The following is a 17805-nucleotide window of genomic DNA, read 5'->3' as shown; positions in this document are numbered from 1 at the left end:
ACCTTTATTTAATAATTAAATGCGTTTTTGTTTTTTTCAGTGTGCTGAATTTGATGGACGGACTCCAAGTTTCTTTGCCTCCGAACAGCACGGCCAAGCCCTATATATCAGTGATAAAGGAAATCATACACTTTATTCTCAACTACAAACAAGGCATGTTCTCTTAGAATAAGCATGATTTAGCAGATTTTCTGTTTTGCTGTGAATGCAATTTAAGGCAATTTATGTTCTCTCTTTTCTATTAGAACTCGAGAAGTTAGAGACATTGTGTGACTGATTGTTGGTTCATTTTTACAGGAAACTTAAGTCTGTGGTCCAGTCTGGGGGAGTTGAATCTTAGCAACCTTGATGAACTTACCAAACAGGTGAGGTTGCTCAAAGAGGGTTTCTTAAACAAAAGCTTTCTTGATCTTTATATAAGGTATGCGTGTCGGTGTTGTTGTTTTGACATACACAGTGAGTCGTTATCAGATTCACAGCGTCATCAAATGTGGGCTGTAGGAAACTTCTTTTGGTAGATACAGGTAGATTCATTACTCACCATCTCTAGTATAAAGAAATCCTAAAAAGACTTATATAACTGACCTGAAATCAATTTGTAATATTCACGTTTAGCATGATGAAAGCATGATAATTAATTATAGCATGCATGTACAGTACTGTGCAAAAGTCCTCACTCCACATCTCAAATGTTGCCTTCTTCTATTTGGTTTATTCCTTTTTCTCAGTAAAAGCTTCATAACAGCCACACATTCTTTCAGACCCATAGAGTATAATTGATAACATATTTAGTGTTGAAGATCTTTATGTATTTTTCTGTTAAATATGTGTTTCCTGCTTTTTTATGACTCTGAAAAATGAATAACTTGTACATAATGGCCATTTTAACTGGAAATGTAATAAACAATAGTGTAGTCACTGACTTTTGCATGGTATATGCTGTCGAATAGCCCTAACAAAGAGTCATTTTTACTTTTTTCTGCGACAGATTGCTGGTGTCCTGGACGCTATAATACCGGTCCTCTCAACTGAGCAGGGTATGGCTTTGGCACCTGAGACTATCAAGGCTCTGACAGAATCAATTCCAATACTTGTTCAGATCCTGTCTGGGAAAGCTGACCAGCTCACCTTTCACAGGTGAACAGCACCTTTACGCATTCCTTGGTCGATGTAAATAATTATACAGCAGTTCCTCTTGCTTTGTCTTCTTGTACGGCAGTTCTTTTTGCTTTGTTTTCATAATTCAGCTGTCAATATTTGGTTTGCTGAATAGGTTGGAGAATACACTGAGTGCTCTTCTGTCAATGCTGAACGACACAGCTGTGTGGAACACTCTGCCGGCCGCTGTGGATGTGGTCAGGAATGTCACAGCATCCATGGTTCAGAGCATACAGGCTCAAACCAGTGAGTGAAGTGACACATCATTATTGTACACCAGCAGGCCATAAACATGAACTATAATAACATAAATACTAAGGGTGTAACAGTACAATGGATCGTATGTAATGTACTGTATCATATCGTAATATCAGCGTTAGCATGTTAGCACATGGGTAGTCAGAGTCCTTATAGGAAAGTCTGTTCACTTAGGGGTCATTTTGGCAACACTCTGTTATTTCCTCTTACGAAAGACCACGTTTTGAATGGGGAAAAACACAGAACTGAAGGAAACTTTGTTTCAAAAACAGATTTGACAAAATCTTTGTAGCATGAATGCTAATATGTAGTGTTCGGCTCAAATAATGAACAATTTTTTTTCCCCCACACACATCTCCACAATAAGAAGGGGGGCTTTCCCCACAACCTGATTACCTGTTTTAACTGAAGGGTGGTACTTTCTGTAATATAGCCACATATTGAGCACTACAAGCTATCCCATTCTTTTTTTCAACCAATGACCTGTTTCCTCCTGATATTATAATATCTCTGATGTAGCACATTAACGTATTAACACATAATAGCTTATGGCTAGTGCATTAGATTGAGTCGCAGTTATTGTTAAGGGCTTATGTAGAAGTTTGAACACCTCTGGTCAAATGGCATATTTTGATTGATTTTCTAAGTGAAAGAAAGCCAACACATTCTCTGTAGTTAACTCACACTCTGCTTTTTTCTGCAGGTTTTAGTGTTTAAAAAACATTAAAGTTTTAGTTTTTTACAGTTTAAGATATTAAGGGGAAAGAAATCTATAAAATATGCCACTACTTTTGCACAGGCAGCCTTTTATACTTTATTTCCCTTCTATTAAAGTTAAATGGGCAGAATGATGTTGTCTGTAGAGGGCATGTTAACTCATATTCACTTTTCATTTTCACTTAAAAGTGTTCACATGACATTTGCCCAGGGGTGCCCACACTTTAATGCTGCTAGGAAACTAGACTGAATGGATCAGGAAAAGCTCTGTGCCATTCACAAATATATTTCACTGCTGCTGGTGAAGCGGAACATTTGCTTGATAGGTTAGTTTGAAATCACTTAAATCACTTGTGAGTGAAGAACGTTGCAGCGGTATTTACTACATGCTTCTGACAGATTGTCATTCACATTAAACAATACAAACCAGTCGTAAAGCATAATAACTGCACATTTTTCACAAACACTGCATAACTGACAATAATAGACACGCTGTGTGTTTAATCTTCTGTCTCCAGGAGTCATCTCCAGTCTCTCTGAGGTTTTGTCAGATGCTATCTTTATGAAGCCCAGAAATGTGTCTTTCATCATCAGTTCATTGCCACGGGCTTTCCAGTCCACCTTAGAAGCTACACTACAGGTTAGACCTACATTCCTTACCTGTGTCAGTTGAACTCTCATGCTTTTCATGGTGCCTGGGCTTACAGTATCGTGTCTTAGAGATGAGGCTCTAAATAGACAAAGTTGGAACGTTGACTGTTCTTTTCAGTTCTTTCCGAGAAGCACAAATATCCCTTTAAGGGAAGTTTTGCAAGACTTGCTTTGTTAATGTAAGACCTAGTTTTAGAAGCTTTTGTGTGCTCAGTTATCTCCAATGGATCTGAAACACAATGCATGAAAAACAACCCAAGTCTTTCATAACATGCCGGTGGGTAACATCCAAGCACACTGCCACAAGACGACTATGGTCGCTGTACTTTCTCTATATGGCAGCACAGGAAATATGCATTATGTAATGTTTGTTGTTCAAAATGAAAACAGACAAATTTTATTCCCCACAAATCAAATGTCATTTAATATAGGGCAGCGAACTGTGGTGACCCGCTTGAGGTGCTTCCTCATCTATTGTCTCTCCTCCTCCCCAAAGAGTGTATGATTACCTTTCCTTATAATGAAATGAATCTGAATGGGAGTTGGAAATCCCTGCTAGGCTACTGAATGTGTTGTGTAAACGTGTCACAGATACATATATGAATCTGCACCCTTTCTACACAATAAGGTCTTCAAAGACAGACGGCGTCACTATCACCTGTTTTGTTTTTCTCAGGTTGTTTAATATGCATGAATGCTGTTTCAGCATGTTATCCCTGCACCTGATCATGATCTTGTGACCCCCTCAGGCTGCTTTGAGTAGGCAGGTGTTGAATTGCAGTGAAGTGCAGAAGATCTGGGAGCAGGTCAGCGATGCAGTTGGGATCAACAGCAGTGTGTTTACAGTGTGGTGTAATGACCGTCTTCAAGCAATCCTGGAAAATTTGCCAAAAGTATCGAAACCAATTGCAAGCCAGAATGTGATGGTGAGACATATGCACACTTGTAGATGAATCAGAGATGCCTTTTATGCCTTAATTTTACATTTCCCTTATTGTCATGCCAGAAACAAGGAAAAATCTTTATTAAATGTATTATTTAAATTAAATTATTGAACATTATTAACAATATACAATCATTTTGAAGAGGAATGGAAACATTTCAGGGTCTTCTTTTGATGTGAAATGATGCATTGTAGAGAATTATACTGATTTCTGTACAGTGGTGGGGTCAAAATGTCTTCAACACAATTATTTATATATATATATATATATATATATATATATATATATATATATATACAATCTTCAGTCTTCTGAGTTTGAGTTAATTATGATAAAATAGTGATGACTCTGAACTATTGGGACTGGGACTATTTTGCTGTATGCCCTCTTTTTTGGGCATTAAATGTTTATGATGAATGAAGCAATAGAAAGAATTCAAAAAGGAAAGTTGCTTGGAAAAAAAATCTATTTACTCATTTTGAATGTTCCATTTGTTTGATTGTTCTGTTTAAAGTTAAAGCATTCTTTTCTTTCTCCTTTAAAATCACCATTTGGAGGTATGGAGGATGTTTTGTTGTGACAGCGATGATGTGTTTTGGAGCAAAAATTAAATAAAGCTAAAATCGAAATTATAGCCAAAACTATATTAAAACATGAGACAGTGTACGACTAACTGAATTAGCCTTTGGAGGCCTTAAATGCTTTGAACATCTGGTTCCTATCACCACCACTGTTAACTATACAAACATAAAGTTTTTTTTATAAATTTATAATTAATTTTATACATTTTTTTCAGAGAATTTCACACCAAACCAGTCTGAATAACATTAATTGCATGTAAATGATGTAAAGCAGGAATTCCTCATGAATGGAAAAATATATAGCAGGCCATTACCATTGGCATATTCTTTATAAACTGTTTTGACATTTTCAAATGGTGCAAACAAACAAATAAACAAATGGATTTGCTTTGAATTTTTTGTGACAAACACGTGGTGACAAAGTGTAAGTCCCAAAATTGTTCTTTCTCAGTGTGATAGCAGAAGCTGACCACTAGATTGCACTGTACATCCAGGCTAGATCCACATTAACCCTTTTGTGAAACACTTTTTCTTCACTGATTTACATTACAATTGCTTTCCTTGCTGTCCACAGGTTATGGACCCCCAGTGGCTAAATGCCACGGCAGCAGAGATCGTGGCCTTTCTGGAGGCTCTTTACTCAGCCAACCTTAATGAGTCCCTGGCCATGCAACATCTGTCACAAACTCTTATGCAGGGTGCTTACATGCTTAACCTGTCACTCTCAGAAGTAGAAAGCCAGCTTAATTTGAACAATCTGTTCCTCTGGCTACAGCAACAGCAAAGGTGACTATACGCTAATGTACAGTATATGTGTTCAGCATGTGTTAACAATGTCACAACATTTGAACCAATTAGGAACATGAAAAGAACCACTGCCAAAGTTTAAACACAGCAGACTTATATATGTTATATTTTTGACTACATAATTTATCACAGATTGCTGATAGATTTAGACTTATCAGCTCCGGACAACTGCATTCTGCAGAAAAAAAACACCAAAGAGTGGAATAATTACATTTGCATTAAGGTTAATTTATTCTGTCTGACTCTGTGCCTCAAAACAGATAAAGTGGCTGCTGTTATTCTGTTATCTGAGTTTTCCTGCTCTTAAATTGATTTTGCCTTGTGCACCCATCTCAATAATGAACTCAGTAGTGATAGGAATGACATTATGCATATCTTGGCAAATCAATCAAGTCAAACTGCTGGAACGTTTATGTTCTGGACACAGATCATTGACCACAGCAGGCATTCTCCAATATCTATACATTTTAGAATAACCATAAAGGCAAAATGATTCAGTCAGTAGTGTTTTATAGTAGTTCAGGTATGTTATAGGAAATTTAATGTAGTTTAAAACTTCAATCTACTGATATCGTACTTTAATCATGTCATCTTGATGTTTGTTATAGTATGCTGTTAATATATAAAGCAAATGTAAAGTGAGGAGATTTCTTCTTGAGCTAACTGGCTAAATATTACATGCTAGCAGAAGACAGGAAGTGTCATAACTTGTATTTCATTTATTAAAATTTATTGATCTTTTCTATTGTTCAGTTCCTTCCTTTTTCAAATGGTCTTGGAGAAATCTGAACTGGAGGCACCGCTGAGGACGTTGAGCTGGAGGCCATATGTTCTGGCAGTGCAGAAAACCATGGACTATGTCCTGCAGGACAGTTACCTTAACAAGAATGCAATAGCAAGCCCTCAGATTGTCATGCAGGCCATAGAAATCGTCCTCACTGCAATGAACATTAGCAGCAAGTCTATAAATGCTTTCTTGAACAGCGATATCTTCACTAAACCTAATGGCTTCTCCACTGACATGCTCATAAAAGACCTGATCTGGAAAATCATTGACATGAAACTGCTGGGAGACCTGCCTGTGGTCTATGACTTGCTGAATCAACTGACCTATGTGGAAGACACAAGTCGCATCTTGGAACAAGTCATTGAACTAGTCAACTGGTACAGCACTGCTGAAGACACTGGAGTGAATCTAGCCATGCAGATCCTGCCCAAGTTGTATGAAATGGTGAAAGCAGTACTGCCAGCTGCCAGCCAGCTGACTTCCCCTCTGCCTTCCTACTCTGACCTCTTCATTGACCTCGCTGGCAATGCCTTGTATTTTCTGAGACAAATCGCCAGCACCAGCAATCTCTTCGCCCCCATGGATAATTACCTCAATCCATTCCAAATGCAACTTGCTCCAGGACAAAATCTAAGGGATCTTATATCGCAGTCGAGAAACTCCAGAAGGGTGGCGTCAAATGTGAAGAGAGAGCCAGTGGATGATTTCCTAGATCTCCTCGAGATAGACTACAGAACATTAGCTCATGTTCTTTCTGTCCCCCTTAGCCATGAGGAAATTTTGGAGACCATGCATGTTTTCTTTGCAAACCCTGATCTTGCAGTCATTCTGAAGGGCCTGTCTGGAAACTCAAGTCAAGATGCAACTATTAACAAAGCCCTCAATGTGCTATCTTACTTGACACTTCCAAGCAACAGGCAGAACTTTATGGAGATGTTCATGCAGATCAGCTATGAAGGATGGAGTCTGGGTAGCATGGATAAGACGGGGATGTTGGCAGAAAGCGTGGGCAAAATGATCGACTTGGCATTGATGCTTTCCCAGGAGTCACCCCTGGGCATAGCTCAGAGGGTTGAACAGATGGCCAAACAGTTCAGTTTTGCAGCATCATATATTGTCAGCCACCAAAGTAATGGCACTAGTCTTGCAATCCTCACTGCCATCAATGATATTCTGTCACAGAATCTGCAGGACACAAGAAATATGAGCTCTCAGATCCAGTCCTTCCTTCAAGCCATTATCAGCTCCATATCTGCATCAGGGTCACAGGCTGGCCTTGCACCTTACATAAAGGCTATTGACCAAAGCTCTGAAGCTTTGATCTCCCTTCTACCTCCTCAGGTAGCTGTATATTTTAACATGTCAGCACAGATGGCAGAAGCACTAGCATTACTTGTGTCAAATCCAAGAAATACAGAGAATGTGCTGTTGTCAATTTACAAGATTGCCAATACCCTCAATCGCACCCTTACCCTCTCAGGCATGACCACTCTGCCAAGTGGGCAGCCTGTCCAAGAGATTATATATCCTTTCTTCCTGAGCAGTGCCTTCGCCACGGAATTCTTGTTCAATCTCTCTGTCTCTAACTATACCTTCAGCAGTGCTCTGGAGCGGGACATGATTTTGACCCAGGCATTTGATCAGATGACCTCCACTCTTCCAGTGGAGGTACAAGTGTATCTCCACCCTCTCAAGTCAGCTCTCTTCTATGCTCTTTCTAATGTGACAAGCACAGCCCAAATACAACCTGCCTTCTTTGAAATCTCTCAGCAAGTTACCATGTCGCTCTTGCTATCCCTAAATATAACTGGGGATCCTGCACACATAGGAGTGAATTCTGACAACTTATCTCTTGTCCTGTTCACTGTGTCAAGCAAGGTATCCAGAATCCTCTATGATAGCCTGATGGCAGATCCTCACTCTGTGCAGATTCCGTACGTGCTTAGATCTCTGAAAGAGGTCATGATGTCCTTGTCCTTGGTACTACCTGTGGAAAATCAGCAATATCTTAACATCTCCCTCCAATTCATAGAAACTGTGGCCATTGCCCTGAACCATACCATCAACACTGGGAACACAATGGATGTGATGATCCAGTTTTCCAGCTCTATCCAAAGCCTCCTGGCTATGATGCCAAACATTAGCAGAGACACGTCAGGCATTGTTTCCAAACTGGAGAACACCCTGAAGATACTCCTGAAAGCCCTCCCCTCAGGCCACGACCCTCTAAACCAAAGTTCTGACATCATTCAGGAGATTCTCCTCACCATCCAGAACTTCCTCAGCCTGGCCAACAACAATGCGGAACTGGATATAGCCAGGATCATTCTGCAGGCTGCCGAGATGAGCACAGGGCCTTTGCTGATGATGAACAACACTAGCTGGGATGACAAGTGAGTTGCTTTGAAGTCATGCTACACTAGCACTGGTTATGAGCTTTTAACGAGATGAGGTATATTTTAGGTTTATTAATCTCCTTTCATATTTTCTGCCTGCCTGGCATTTACCCCAAATAACTGCTTACATCTTCAAAAGCAACACGGATCCAAGAGTGAAAAGAGAACTCATTTGGGTTCATAGAAATAAATTAGCATAATCGATCCTGGCTGCACTCATTTTTAGAATGCTGTATGCACAAATAGCCGTAGAACATTATGATTGAGCCAAGCTAAGTGAAAGTGCTGAAAAGCAGTTTTGTTGGGTTAATAGAACACATTCTTTCTACTCCCCCAGCCTGCCTCTAGTGCTGACTAACATTGCCGACAGCCTTCCTGACAATCTTCATTTGGGTCCTTTCAATAAAACCATCCTCAGAAGTTTGGCCAATGAATCACAAGGTACGTAAATGAATTTGCTTCTTCGCTCCCTCCTTTTCATTCAGAAAATTTGCATTAAGTAAGCTCTAACTCATTCTCAGCAGCTACATTTAGCAAATTTCATTATGTCGTAATGGTCCTAGACTTTTTTTGTCATTCACATTTAGCTCTGTTTCAATACACCGTTTCTCGGCATAATTCTAATTTGTCTAGCACATGAAGCACAATCCGCATGGGCTCACTGCAAATGACTCAGCCACTTGATTTCTCCATGGACTAAATCTACTTTCATGGTTCCCCTAATCCCCATATATCTTAAACAGCATGTGCATATAGTGCTTCATTGTTTTTCAAAAAGAAGATTTTATATTATTCACTGGAATACTGTACACAATAGGCTTAATGTCAGCTTTGGAAAATACTCCATAGTGAGTCAGGAGGCAGTCGGCCAGACTCCAGGAGAAAGAGAGAAAGATCCTCAGCATCCTTATTAAATCTCATTACTGCAGTCAAATTCTATCACATCTCTGTTTCATTCTTTTTCTCTCTCTCTGTTTCTCTTGAATAAAGTTTTCAGTTTATTCCTTCTGTCAGTGTATAACAGTTGGTGTAGCCCACCTCTAAGATATGAGATGATTCCATTAGTTTACATATGTAATTAAAGACCTAACATTCAATTTCTGTCACAAGGAAAGAGCTGTTCATTGTAAAGTATGGCACAGGTGCATCACACTAAGCCAGCAAGCATGAAAAGAACACGATCTAAAGATGAGTTTTGTTATTTGAACATATGGATATGTGAATTCATCTAAGAAGAAAAAGGTTTAAAAACACTAAACAACCCCTACATCAGAACTTGTACTCATAATTCTTTTTTTCACAGGATTTCAAGAGTTAATTTTAGGCTTTAAAAGCTTGAATAACTTATTTACCAAAGAGGTTTCCTAAAAAATATGTTATAAGCTCCAAAAGTCTACAGCTGCCATGAGAAGCGTTAAATCCTCTGTGCAAAAGTGAACAAACTGCACTGCTAGCTTTTTGCTAACACATTTAAATATATTATACTTTAGGAAATTTAATATATGCACTTAGCATTATGTTAGCAGGATTAAATGCATATTCATAAGCTATGACCGAAGACAACTTGTCAGTAAAAAATAAACTTCATGATTATGCGGCAAAAAGTTAAAAATCTTACTGGAATGTCCCACGCTTTATTTTTCTTGGTGTGAGTTGTGCTAGGTCATGGATGGAGATGATGACAGGCAAAAAGCACCAATGGCCCATGGGATAAACAACAAAGTTAACTACAGAGCCACAATGAATTCAAGCCATTTTAATCTGGTCTCATTATTTGATATTGAGCAGAGGGAGTGATCAGACCTCTGAAGTCATTCATGCCCATTTTATAGGAAAATGAATGGTGATTTTGAAGGTTGCTGCTGTTGTGCCCTGTGATCAACTAAAATGTTCCAAACACAATAAGGATATTTTTCATCCACATGTTACTGAACCTTCTGAATTCCAAAGGTTAGAAGTCGAAATATGAAAATTGCTACATGCAAGCTATATATTATATTATATATTATATATTATATAATATAGCTGCACACTAAATTGACATCAGCCTTGCCAGAAAAACCAACACAGGCCAGCAAAACCAACATATGTTGTGTTTTAGATGCCTGCATACCGGGTAACCAGCATGACCAACCTGGGTGACCAGGTAAACTAGCACCTGACCGGCATAAATCAGTTTAGAAAAGTATGGGGGTCCTTCTGGTATAAGCTGTTGTTTTTCAGCAGAGAGAAAACTACAACCTCACCAAAATACTGTACCCAAATCAGCAAGGTTTGTCAAATTTGGTAGACAAGAAACTTTGGCAGTAATATTTAATTATGTAATGGTGTTTTAGTTAAATAGCAGACTTACTTTAGTGCAATGTCATTTCAACATTTGCAGCATGTAGCAATTTTCTAATTTCGACTGCTAAACGACCTCACAATTCAAATGTTCCAGTGGCATTCTGGAGAAAAATGTGTGTAGGACTGAACGTGTCTGGTTTCCAATCGCTTTCTTTATCACAGGGTGCTAGCGAGGACAGCGGCAACCATTCTTTTTTCCCACTGAGAAAACCGCCTTAGACCTAGAGTTCTCAATATGAGTATAACACATAATAATAACATAGAATGGCAAACAACTTCCGAAGTCTAAGCCTCCCTCCTTCTTTCATCCCAAAATTTTGTATTTGCAAACATTAACATAGACTGTCCAGTATAGAGTGATGTGGGTGGCCAAGTTGAATATGTAATATAAGGCCGGCTCAGATTAACTGTAATCAGTTAATCAAGTAATGAGGTTAACCAAATGAGGTGTAATTAAAAAAAAAAAAAAAAACAAAGCTAGGGAGCAGAAGTATTTTAAAACTTCAGACGTCATTTACTTCTCAGTGCACAAGATCTGGTGCTGAAACAGAAGTATGTAGATAATCATTGACTTGCTACTGTTAGAGTTTTGAATAAGAAGGGAAAACCATTTGCTTTTTAGTTTCAAAGGCTCCGGAGTTTAGAGTGTTCACCTCTGTTTTGCTCTCTGACTGATAAGCTGCTTGTTAAGAAACTTTCAGTTTACTCTCCCTTATGCTGTTGTGCTTTATCAGTGCCTGAGTCCTATTATGAGAGATTTCATTTTTGTATCAGATCCTTTTGCTACTGCTGGTGGTGCTGGAGATGTGAAGGCATGTAACAGCATGGAATACATCTGCTGCCCTCTTTTCTGGGCCAGTTTTCTTTGGGGGTCTTCTTTAGCATGTCGTTTTGTGCTTGCTGCACCGTGAAACTGCTCTGAAAATGGAGTTGGGTGGTAGTAATGATTTCTGTAGGGAGCTGAGGTTACTCATGTCAGTGTGATAGCAGATTTTTGTGCTGTTGTTGTTGTTGTCTTCCTGCTCTTTTTCTCTTCCTCTCATTCTCATTCTCTCTTGGTTTCCACAGAAAACTTGAATCTTCTGCTTCAGACTCTAAGCGTAGCCTCTGAACTTCTCTTCACTAACTGGATGAGTGACAACTTCAGTGTTTTACTGGACCAGCTGCAGACACAGGTTAGAGCTATAAATCACTAATTAATGCATTTTAGGCACACATCTGCAGGTGATGTGTCGTTGTCATTTTGTTGTCATTATTTCATACAGCAGAGTCGTGCAGAATGATTTTAAAAGGAACTAAGAAAAACCATGTTTATCCATATCATTTAGACACAATATGAATCTTGCCATCTTTTAAATTTGAGTTAGGATGGAAATTTTTACTTAATATTATTTAATTCACTTGTAAGAAATTTTATTTCAGATTCACACATATGTTTTAAAATTTGGTGTGTTTATATATATATATGTGTGGGTTAGAATGCAGAAGTGACATTTCCCCATTGTGGGACTAATAAGGGTCTCTTAATTTAGTTGAATATATATATATATATATATATATATATACCAACATGAATATGAAATCACTTATTATTTGTTCACAGCTACATCATTTCACTCATTTTAGGTCCATTCACAACTTGTGAATTAAGATCTTGTAGGAGCTGTCAGGCATGGTGTGTTGATCAATAAAGGATAATTGGGAAACAAGCACATGTACAAATGACAATAGTAAAAAAAACAATGAATCGCTCTAAATATGCCCCAAAAATCAATATCCTGTCTTAATGGGAACATTTCTTTTCAAAGACAAATTTCAGGGTGGACAGTACAGACTGTCCACATAGTCATTTAAGTCAGTAGTCCCTGTTCCTGGAGTATCCTGCATATGTCCTGATGTTTTTCCTGCTCTAACAAACCTCATTCAAATACACTATATTTCCAAAAGTATTTGCTCATCTGCCTTCAGACTCATATGAAATTGAGTGAGATCCCATTCTTAATCCATAGGGTTTAATATGATGTTAGCCCACCCTTTGCAGCTACAAAGCTTCATCTCATCTTGGAAGACTTTTCACAAGATTTAAGAGTATTTATGGGAATTTTTGACCGTTCTTCCAGAAGCACATTTGTGATGTAAGACACTGATGTTGGACGAAAAGGCCTGGCTCGCAGTCTCTAATTCATCCTAAAGGTGTTCTATCAGGTTGAGGTCAGGACTCTGTGCAGGCCATTCAAGTTCTTTCACACCAAACTCAGCCATGTCTTTATGGACCTTGCTTTGTGCACTGGTGCAGTCATGTTAGAACAGGAAGGGGCCATCCCCAAACTGCTCCCACAAAGATGGGAGCATGAAATTGTCCAAAATCTCTTGGTGCTGAAGCATTAAGAGTTCCTTTCACTGGAACTAAGGGGCCGAGCCCAACTCCTGAAAAACAACCCCACACCATAATCCCCCCTCCACCAAACTTTACACTTGGCACAATGCAGTCAGACAAGTACCGTTCTCCTGGCAACAGCCAAACCTCATCCATTGGATTGCCAGATGGAGGAGTGTTAATCAGCACTCCAGAGAACACGTCTCCACTGCTCCAGTGGCGGCGCTTTACACCACTCCCTTCAACGCTTTGCATTGCGCTTGGTGGTGTAAGGCTTGGATGCAGCTGCTCGGCCATGGAAACCCATTCCATGAAGCTCTCTACACTGTTCTTGAGCTGATCTGAAGGCCACATGAAGTTTGGAGGTCTGTAGTGATTGACTCTGCAGAAAGTTGGTGACCTCTGCGCACTATGCCCCTCAGCATCCGCTGACCCCGCTGTCATTTTACGTGGCCGACCACTTCTTGGCTGAGTCACTTCCACTTTGTTATAATACCACTGACAGTTGACTATAGTGAGGAAATTTCACGACTAGACTTGTTGCACAGGTGGCATCCGATCACGGTACCACAGCGGAATTCACTGAGCTCCTGAGAGCGACCCATTCTTTCACTAATGTTTGTAGAAGCAGTCTGCAGGCCTAGGTGCTTGGTTTGATACACCTGTGGCCATGGAAGTGATTGGAATACCTGAATTCAATGATTTGAATGGGTGACTGAATACTTGTGGAAATATTGTGTATTCAACTAATGAACAGGCTGTTCTTTAGGTAAAGTGCATGTGTTACGACAAGAAAAACACAAGTGCAGGGCAGAGGGCCTCCAGAACCAGAAATGGACTACTGCTCTAAAGCTTTCACTACTCAGTCATGTAATAGTAGTTTGGACATGTTCCTGGCTATGCTGATGTTGCAGGTTTGCAGTCTAGAGAAGATGGACTCAGTGCAGCAGTTCAGCCAGGCTCTGTCTTTAGAACCTGGCTTGCTGTGCCACATGGCTCTGCCCGCCATTCGAGCACTTCGTGACATCGCCAACGACCTGGTGAACCAAAGCGCTAGCGACTATGAACAGCTCTTCAAGACCTTAGTTGGAGACCCCACTACTTATAACATCAACGTGGACTGGTATTAACACCTTAAAATGTCTTCTTCTCTGCTTGTTTGCTTATTTGTGGCTATCTGAGCCCTATAAACATCAGAATTAATATTCAGTTGGTCCTAAATTACATTACATTACATTTAGCAGACGCTTTTATCCAAAGCGAGTTACAAATAATGCAGTTGCAAATAAATGAAGGATTTTCTATAGAGCTTTTTGCACAAAAACTTAGTTTGTAAAATTAGGGTCATTTTATATAGGAAATGCACAAGTTTTCATATTATTACATAATTTCATAGAACAGGATACAGTACTACTAGTAGGAACTTTCTAACAGAGTATTATGTACAGTCATGATGTCATTGAGCATAAAGTGTTTGACAAACATATCACACATTTTTGAGTTAACTTTAAAATGGCAAGAAGTTTGCAATAATAAAGTGACTGTAACAGTCAATAAAAGTCATTAGAACTAGATAAGCTTTCCAACCTGAATACCTAAAATATATTCATTAAAATAGGTTTTATTAGTAACAAATAGCTGTATCATTCTTTTTACTGTAAAAAAGTAAAATAGCACATTTTTTATTAATCTACACGTATAAAACTTCCACTTTTGCCTGTTTTCAATATAGATGGGGGAATATGGACTTCTCTCATTGTTTACTTTGGGGGGCGTAGTTGTAACACTGTGTTCAAACTAACCCCACCATGTGGAGGCTGTACTTTAGCCTGGCTCATATTTCATTTAAATTTAAAATGGCTTTTTGCATTTGCATTATTAATGTTAATGAGTGCAGCTACTCTGTGCTAAAAAAGGTCTTACAAGACATACACTGATACGGCGTTAACCAGACAAAAAAAACTCTTGCTATCAGTGGTTTTATGAGCATTGTAATGGCTTTAAGGCTCATTATGTATCTAATTGATTGCTAGTAATACAGCTAAAACCAAAAATAAGTATCACAATGTGGCAATATCGGGGTGTACCAATATAGACAACATATATCTCTCAGCACCACACCAATATGCATGCTATGTAACTATGAAACGGGCCAAGATGATCATCAGCATTTATTGCTGCATTTGTTATGACTTTCCTCTGACTGTACTGCATACAATGGCTACAGTAGAGTCTATATGTACCTTATTCATAGCCTTGTTTATTATGTATTGTTTTCTATGTTTTTTTTAGGAGCTCTATCCTCTCAAACATTCTTGGTATCAACATCAGCGCTTTGAGAAACATCAACGTCAACATGACCTCTCAGAGTAAGGAGCCACCATCACTACCAGCATAAGGGAAACCGTGACAAAACTGATTTCATGATTTCAGTTCAAGGCGGCACTGATCCCAGTCTCACTGAAAATAGCTTTACTTCCATCTTTCTCCACTCCAGCCTTACTTTAAAGGCTGACTACATATTTGCACTGATGTGTTGAAATGTCCTTTGTTTTTCCAGTAGAGTCAGACCCTGTCTGTGCCAGCAATGTCTAATGTACTATTTGTGGTCTGTCTCAATAGATTCTGTAATGGAAAACAGCAAGGCCAAAGACGCATTTGATGCAACTCATCAGATTTGCTTAGTATTTGAGCAAGATTAATATAAACATTAACCTACACATCTCTGGTTCAAATGAACACATACCTTCTTGAACCTATTGTTTATGAACAATTCAGTAGCGCAACTAACCCTTATATGCAAGGTAACAGACTGAGTCTACATGTAACAATCGCTGAAAGTCTGGTAGACTGATGCAAAACACATACAGTACATTCAATACAGTGCTGTACTGTTAGAACCAGCTGCATCATTCTTTTGACCGTGAAGTAGGGGAGCAAGTACTACAATGTCTACAGCACATTTTTGATGAATCTGTGCCTAAAAAACTTCCACTATTGGCTACTTTGAATATAGATTTGGTAATAGGGACTTCTCTCATTGTTTACTTTGGGGGGCTTAGACGTAACACTGTATTGAAACTAACTCCGCCATGTTAAGATACTTGGTGATATTTAACAGTCACCAAGGTGTGAATTCTGCAACTTACACACCCAAACTGAGTGGTCAAAAAACAAGTATGATGAAAAAACGTATTTTTATGATTTTATGGCTTACAGATGAGATTGCTCTGTGAATACAAGAACATAACTTAAAGCTCATTCAGTCTGAACCTGTTGAACTACGCTATATATCTATGTTACATTATACCCTGCATTAGTTAGGTCCCCACTCTTCCCCACATGCCGAACCTGAATGGGAAAATGAGCATGATGTATGTGTTTGTGTTGTGGCAGGTGTTGTGAAGATGTCTGACTTGCTGAAGAACAAGACGCTGTTTGTTTTGGAAGTCATGCACTACACCGGCATTTCTTCAGAGATCCTAAACACTCTGCTGGAGTCCTCCATGCCTAGCAGCAACCTGCAGGTGCCTTTCCACCTCCCCAGCACCCCCGCCACACATTACAACAGTGATGGCATGAATGTGCAGTGTTTTGTATAGAAGGCAACATCGCAACTCCAAGTGTATATGCGAAAAACACATCAACAGGCACACTCATTAATTTGCATATAAGCTGACCTTATCAAATACCAGGCCTGTTTGGAAACACATACTATGCCCTATTCTAAGACAAAACAAATGTCTTGTACTGCCAGAAACCGTGACATCGCTGTCTGTGCTGAGGTGTTTATTGCACATCTTGTCCTTTTTAATGGAGAATCTTCTTTTACAAAGCGCCGTAGCTCCAGGCTAGGCTGAAAATGTCATTAAAAACTGTCTCGTGCATCTGATCTCCAAGACCTCCTAAAATAATTGTGCAGTGTGAGACAAAATTAAAATATATTTTCAGACCACCTCCTCATCTAATCTAATGGTTGCACAAAATATTGCTTGTTATTTTTTTATTGTGATACTGGCCAAAGTACAGTGGCCCCAAAAAAGTATTTGGACGCTTGTGCCATGCTTAAAAATGTATTAAGTTTATTGTGCTACAAAGTGCCAAACCAAGTCAAATTCACAAGCTCACCAACACCGTCACCATCAGCATCGTCGTTAACTGCTTAATCCAGATAGGGTCGCAGTAGCAGTTGGGAGAGCAGAGCATCCCAGAAGACCCTGTCCCCCGCAACTTCCTCCAGTTCATTCCCATTGACCCCAAGCCACTCCTAGGCCAACTTGTAGATGTAATCTTCCAGCGGATCCAAGGACGACCCCTGGGTCTTATCCCAGTAGGCCGTGACTGGTACACCCCCACCAGGAGGCATCCAGGGGGCATCCGAATCAGATTCCCGAACCCTCGCCAACAACATAGTAGGAAAAAAGGGCACCAGACATTCACGCCTCCACATCTGTGCTATACAGTAGCTTTTGTGCAGTCTGGTTGGAATTCTTCTCCAGACGTTCTCTGCACAAAGGGTCAGATGTACGTACGAGTGTTGGTGCAGTGCAAAAACGTGCCTCAGTACAACTGTATTATGTGCCCACGATGCACCCTTATTTCTCGCCGTGTCTTCTCATATACATAAATATACTCTTGAGCCTTTTAACAATGTTATACTGATGGTAATCATGCTTTCAGCATGTATTTGAGGCTCTTGTCTCAGTCTAACCATGGTGTCTTCTACTCCTGTCAACTTAAGCCTCCCAACAACATGCCTTTTGAGACCTTGATGCAATGTTAC

At 39.4% G+C, this 17805-nt stretch overlaps 1 protein-coding gene across 1 annotated transcript in view; it reads left to right on the top strand.

The window, feature by feature from the left end:
- abca12 (ATP-binding cassette, sub-family A (ABC1), member 12) overlaps positions 1-17805 on the top strand; it is a 92879-nt gene that overhangs the window by 17538 nt on the left and 57536 nt on the right. The window contains exons 14-26 of the mRNA XM_017707317.2: positions 41-153; positions 298-365; positions 989-1137; positions 1274-1404; positions 2652-2773; positions 3534-3710; positions 4884-5095; positions 5870-8296; positions 8637-8740; positions 11714-11820; positions 13937-14145; positions 15315-15391; positions 16419-16549. Of these exons, the coding sequence (XP_017562806.2) occupies positions 41-153; positions 298-365; positions 989-1137; positions 1274-1404; positions 2652-2773; positions 3534-3710; positions 4884-5095; positions 5870-8296; positions 8637-8740; positions 11714-11820; positions 13937-14145; positions 15315-15391; positions 16419-16549 (4027 nt within the window). The remainder of the gene's footprint in view (positions 1-40; positions 154-297; positions 366-988; positions 1138-1273; positions 1405-2651; positions 2774-3533; positions 3711-4883; positions 5096-5869; positions 8297-8636; positions 8741-11713; positions 11821-13936; positions 14146-15314; positions 15392-16418; positions 16550-17805) is intronic.

Source organism: Pygocentrus nattereri, chromosome 6 (genome assembly GCF_015220715.1).
Source record: "Pygocentrus nattereri isolate fPygNat1 chromosome 6, fPygNat1.pri, whole genome shotgun sequence".
NCBI classification, from domain to species: Eukaryota; Metazoa; Chordata; class Actinopteri; order Characiformes; family Serrasalmidae; genus Pygocentrus; species Pygocentrus nattereri.
This window is presented reverse-complemented; position numbering and strand designations above follow the sequence as displayed.